Here is a 6,000-nt window from a genome sequence, read left to right as displayed (position 1 = left end):
GTGACCCTGAGAGGTCAAGTGGACTGCAACTTAAGAAAACAACAGCAAATAGAAAAAAGCTGCAAAAGAACACAAAACACAACGGAAACAGGAAAAAACACAAAACAAGCCCCAAAACTGGCATCGTTTTGGGGCTACATAGTTCTACAGTGGCAGAACTATGTAGATGTAAATGTGACTGAAGGAGCAGAACAAGTGTCAGGCTTAAAGAGTGTTTCAGTATTAGACATGCTGTGGCATATTAACATATTAATCTGTAGAGTTTAATTCGGCTCTCTCGTGTTTGTCAAATATTTTCACTATGTAAAAAGAAATTTTTTAATTCAAGTTTCTTTTGTTTTTTCTCTTTTTCTGCTGTTTTTTTTAAAATCGTCAAACACGTGACCTTTCATCAGAGTCGGATATCAACCACACACAAAACTGCATGTCAGGATCCAGACTGGCTGGTCCTCCTCCTCCTATCAACCCTCCCACATATCTGACTTCCTGAGTGGGCCGTAGTTCTTCCCACAGTTCTTCAAATCAGTGAGGAAGAGCGCGACGGTGCGAACGACTGAGTCTGCAGACAGTTTATGTAGGAGGCTCGTCGCACACCCTCCTGTACACGCTGAGTCTGCAGAGTTCTGCTTTTCACCAAGTGTCCACATTTTCAAGTTTACAGATAAAATGTTCATGTTTGTGTTTTAGCTCTCATGGGTCCTCAGATGCAGCTAAAGGTGGGGCTTTAACAAATCACCCCTTCAAAGGAGTTCTCTTTAACTCATCGATCCTTGCTTCTTTGATATCGAGTCCTCTAAAGGTCAACAGCACTAAATGTTTAAAAAAGAAAATGTATTTTCTCATCACGAGCCCTAAGTCAGCTGAGTCACATGTCACAGATGCACCTCCATGCATTTGTGTTGATAACACACTGATAACAAGCTGTGGGTCTGTGTGAGGGTACGTCGATGATTTTGATCTTTTCAGAGAAGAATTTGTCTTTGGGCTGTGGAAATGACTTTAACCAGACACGAGCAGATACATGTAGCTTCAGGCTCACCTGTTTGTTTAGCTGTATGTCCGAGACTAACTTCACATGTGGGACAGAAAAGTTTGTTTCTTCGTCTTTAATCCATTACATCGTTTCAAAACCCAGCTCATTTTGAATAGTCTTTATTAGATGACGCATTAATGATTACAGACAACGGAGTTTGGATTTCTTTGGAAGTTCAGGATCGGTTATAAACTTGCTGACCAACAGTGATAAAGAAACAATGGAGATTTCTTTGTGAACAAATGTTCTGTAGACACCAGTTTGATATTTGAGGCTTTAATAGTGGAACAATAAACATTTCCTGTCACTGACCTCATTTGTGTCGTGTGCTGATGTCAGTGGTTCCACCACAACTTTGCAGCTACATGTTGAAAAGTCCATACAAGTTTTATTATGAGTTCATTTAACATTAACCAGAGAATGTTTTTTCTCAGTCCACTGTGAAAGGTAAGCGAATTAAGGCAGAAATGTAGAAAATCCCACAGCAATTCACAGAAAACTACATTCAGTGTCACAGTGGTGTATGTGGACGTTTGTCTTCCTGCCAGAAGTTCTTAACTTTGGCTTGAATGATCCGAGTCGAGCTCCTAGTATTCAGTAAAGTCCCTTCAATTCACAAGTTGGAGTCACTTGTTCCTGAGAACTCTGAATGGAAGTCCGTGTCCTGGTATGATCACGTCGGCAGTACGTAAGGCCTCCTGGCGGCTGACCTCGTGTACTGCAGCGTTCATACTTAGATCCCGCCAGCTGTTCTCGTCTGAGCAGCACTCAAACAGATCTCCTGCGATCAGCACGGTGCCTGCTGAGGTCCCCTTCACCTGCACGCTGATATCTTGTCCTGTGTGGCCTGGAGTGGGAACTATAGACACCTGTGGATGAAACAAGACTATTTAAAAACACTACATACATTTAGAAAAACCAACGAGATCACCAACTCTGTCACAGGACTCAAATTTTGAGATTATTGTTGAAATTATTTAATAGTTTTTCTTTATTTTTACTACTTTCTACATTGTAGATACAAACTGAAGACGTCACCTATATGGAGCAAGATATATGGGATTATGTAGTAAAGACAAAAGTGATAAATATGTTTTATATTTTAGGTTCCACCCTTTGCTTTGTTGGCAGCGCTGCAAACCCTCGGCCTTCTCTCAGTGAGCTTCATGATGGGGTCACCTGACGTGTTTCCCCTCACAGGTGAGCCTGTCAGGGCTCATTTGCTGAATTTCTTGCCTTCTTAATGAGGTTGGGACCATCAGGTGTGTTGTGCAGCAGTCAGGTTGGTGCACAGCTGGCAGCCATATTTGACAACTGTCAGAATTCATATTATGGCAAGAACCAATCAGCTGAGAGAAACAACAGCCCATCATTACTTTAAGAACTGAAGGTCAGTCAGGCTGTAAAACTGCTAAAACTTTGAATGTGTCCCCAAGTGCTGTCACAAAAACCATCAAGACCACGATGAAACTGTCTGACATGAGGACGCCCCAGGAAAGGAAGAGCAGGAGTCCCCTCTACATTCATCCGAGTCACCAGCCTCAGAAATCACAAGTTAACAGCAGCTCAGATCAGAGCCCAGATAGATGCACACAGAGCTCCAGTAGCAGACACATCTCTACATGTTCAGAGGAGACTGTGGGAATCAGGCCTTTATGGTCAAACAGCTGCTGAGAAACACAAGGAGTGGACATTAGACCAGAGGACATCTGTGCTTTGGTCTGATGGGTCCTGGCCTCCACAGTCACCTGACCTAAACCCAGTGTGGATGGTTTGGGATGAGATGGAGCTCAGAGTGAAGGCAAAGGGCCAACAAGTGCTCAGCATCTCTGGGAACTCCTTCAAGACTGTTGGAAACCGTTTCAGGAGACGACCTCATGAAGCTCATGGAGAGAACGCCAAGAGGGAGCAAAGCAGGAATCAAAGCAAAGACTGTTTGGAAGAACCTGAAATATCAAACATGTCCTGAGTTATTTCACACTTTTCTTGTTTACTACAGAATTTCATGTGTTTATTCATAGTTCTGATGCCTTCAGCGAGAATTAATGTAATCCGAATGAGAATACTTTATTAATCCCTAAGGTAATTATGTAAATGTAAATAGTGTAATAGTTCATTACTGCGTAAATAGTAATGACAACTGGTACACACACACACACACACACACACACACACACACACACACACACACACACACACACACACAGTCCGTGTTTGCATCGCGGTGGTTTCAGTGTGTTGTATTCCAGCTAAATGAAGATCAAAATAAGAAATAAATCTCTCGGTTCAACCTTTAAATTTCAGTGTGTGTTGTGACAAAAATGAAAAACTCACATGTTCATCAACGGTGTAAGTCTGTCCCTCTGCCAGCTCGCTGGGACTGTATCTGTCCCCTTCACTGACGTCATATCCTACAATCATCTTTGCAGTTGGGAAAAGACTCAGATTTCCAATGTGGTCTGAGTGTCCGTGGGTGCCCACGACCAACTCAATGTTTTCTGGGTCCAAACCTCTCTTTTTTAAGGTCGTCAGAAGGAAGTCCCGGTCCCACGGCCCCCCAGTGTCGACCAGGATATTCTTCAGTCCCGTTATCAGAGTGATGGTCCCGTCGGCTCTGAAGTTCCCGTCAGTCTCCGGACAACAATATCCGGGTTTCAGGACGGACACGGAATACGCCTGACCGCAGAAATCCAACTGCGTCTCTGACAGAGGGACTTTCTTAAGGGAACAACATCCACCAGAGGTTACCTCCATCACTGCAGTTACGGAAGTGGTGTGGAGCGTTTCTTCTTCTTCCTGAAAAAGCGGAATAAACAGAGAAGTCTGCTGCCCTCTAATGGTTGTTATCTGTTACTGCGGGTTTAAACCGACGACTGAAAGCATCTTTTATATAGTCATTGGGTTGGAGCAAAGCACGAAGGAGTATTAGGGCTTTATTCAGAAAAATATATTATTGATCAGTTTGAGAATAAAGCTGAAATAATACTCTGGACTTTACTCTCTTTATTATTAAAAAAAAGTCTGTGGTGATTATCGGCCTCTGCAAAACGCCTTCTGTAGATGAGTTAATGAGATCATACTTCAGAGTCAGTTTTAGTCATAGGAAATGATTTCTCTTTCAGCACAAACACAGTGTGGTGATAAGAATAAAGACAATGAAGAGATGGAACAGAAAGCAGGAAATGAAATGGCTGGAAATAAGACAGATGCCAGCATACAGATAGTTACACCCTCGTGAAAAAAGACGATGTATGTTGTTTCACAAGACACAGTAAGACAGCTGGTCAAGTGGTCTGTGTAGGTTCACCATCATCTAGGTCATGGGAATCTAGAGTTTAGAAATAAGAGCAACTGGACTTCTTAAGTTTCCTGAAGACGTGTCACTTCATATCCGAGAAGCCTGGAACTGAAGAAGCTTCTGGATGAGACACTGGGAATGTCTGAGGCCCCAGTCTGCCAGTTCTTCGACTTCCACCTCAAGCAAAGCTTCAGTTGCATTACAAGGGAAGCTGAAGCTCATGGTTCTCCTCCAATTTTCTCAAACTTAACAGTAATAAAACTGAAGTTTTATTACTGTTAAGATGCCTTCTGGGTGCTTTTGGAGTATGAGGACGTAATAAAACTGAAGTTTTATTACGTCCTGGATTGATTACTGTAATTCCCTCCTGTTTGGTCTTCCTGAAAGGTCCCTTCATAAACTCCAACTTCTTCAAAGTTCTGCAGCTCGGGTCATAACTTGCACTCCGTGAAGAGCTCATATTACCCCAGCTCTTCAGCAGCTTCACTGGTTGCCCATAGAAGCCAGGATAAATTTTAAAATCTTATTTCTCACATACAAGTGTATCCATAAATCTGCTCCTTCATATTTGTGTGACCTGCTCCACTGTTTCCCGCCCTCTCAGATCCTCGGGTCTCATCACTGTGGATCACAGAGCTTTCAGTGAGCTTTCAGTCGCTCGGCTCTGGAACTCTCTTCCTCCAGCCATAAGAAATATTGACTCCCTTTCTGTGTTTAAGTCACAGCTCAAAACACATCTGTTCAAACTGGTTTATTCACTTTAGTGCTGATTTGATCTGTTGTCAAGTTCTGTTTTGCAATTTTAACTTATTTTATGTATTTTATGACTATTGTTCCTTTTATTAATTTTGTTCTTTGTAAGGTGACTTTGGGTTTCTCGTAGATCTCTTAGGACTGTCCTGGCTGACATGTGTCTGCAACGTTGAGGTTGGGGTGGCCTCTAGATGGGCAAACTGAAGTGATGGTTCCCCTGATTAAGAAGGGGCCTGTAGGATGTGGCTCCAACTATTGAGGGATTATACTCCCCAATAAAGTCTATCCCAGGGTAATGAAGAGAGAGTTTATCTGTTAGTTGAACCTTGGATTCAGGAGGACACATGTGGTTTTCATCCTGGTCATTGAAACACTGGACCAGCTCGTTATCCTCTCAAGGATATTCGGGGGGGTGTGGGAGGTTGCCCAACCAGTCTACACGTGTTTTTAAGGAGAAGGCATCTAACCAGGTATCTCAGGGTATCCTCTGGGTGCTTTTGGAGTATGAGGTGTCTGGCCTGTTGTTAGGGGCCATTCAATCCCTGTACAACCATAAAGCTTGGTTTGTATTGCCAGCAGTAAGTTCAACTAGCTTCCAGTAGGTGTTGGACTGTGTCTTTGTTACCCTTTATCAGCAGTTTTAGTCATAGCTTTTATGGACAGAATAGCTAAGTGTAGACAGATGATGGAGCAAACTAACCAAAAAACAAGTTAAACATAAAGGAAATCGCACAGAAAGAACAATATAGTGTCCACAGCTCCACCACAGAGTAACACAGTGAAACATTAGGTCCCTGTTAGTATACAAATTAATGATGAATTAATATATTGATTGACTCTGTCTTACAGAAACGTAAAGGTTATGATTATGTTAGTTTAAGCACCACCCCGACCCATACTAACTATCTGAATACTT

The 6,000-nt window shown here is 42.5% G+C and overlaps 1 protein-coding gene across 1 annotated transcript; it reads right to left on the bottom strand.

The window, feature by feature from the left end:
- Positions 1-1,136: 1,136 nt before the first annotated feature.
- On the bottom strand, positions 1,137-3,847 carry mblac1 (metallo-beta-lactamase domain containing 1). The gene is made up of 2 exons (XM_026151555.1): positions 3,368-3,847; positions 1,137-1,902 (listed from the first exon to the last, which is right to left on the bottom strand). Exons 1-2 carry the CDS (start codon positions 3,785-3,787, stop codon positions 1,660-1,662), a joined length of 663 nt encoding a protein of 220 aa, XP_026007340.1. The 5' UTR covers positions 3,788-3,847; the 3' UTR covers positions 1,137-1,659.
- Between the last annotated feature and the right edge of the window lie 2,153 nt (positions 3,848-6,000).

This window comes from Astatotilapia calliptera, chromosome 3 (genome assembly GCF_900246225.1).
Source record: "Astatotilapia calliptera chromosome 3, fAstCal1.2, whole genome shotgun sequence".
NCBI lineage: Eukaryota > Metazoa > Chordata > Actinopteri > Cichliformes > Cichlidae > Astatotilapia > Astatotilapia calliptera.
The sequence above is the reverse complement of the archived record's forward strand: the minus strand, read 5'-3'. Positions and strand labels throughout refer to the sequence as shown.

Coding starts and splice junctions, on each gene's coding strand:
- mblac1 (XM_026151555.1), bottom strand. CDS start 3,787: ATGGAGGTAACCTCTGGTGGATGTTGTTCCCTTAAGAAAGTCCCTCTG. Junction 1,903..3,367: donor CTTACACCGTTGATGAACAT/GTGAGTTTTTCA, acceptor TTTCATCCACAG/GTGTCTATAGTTCCCACTCC.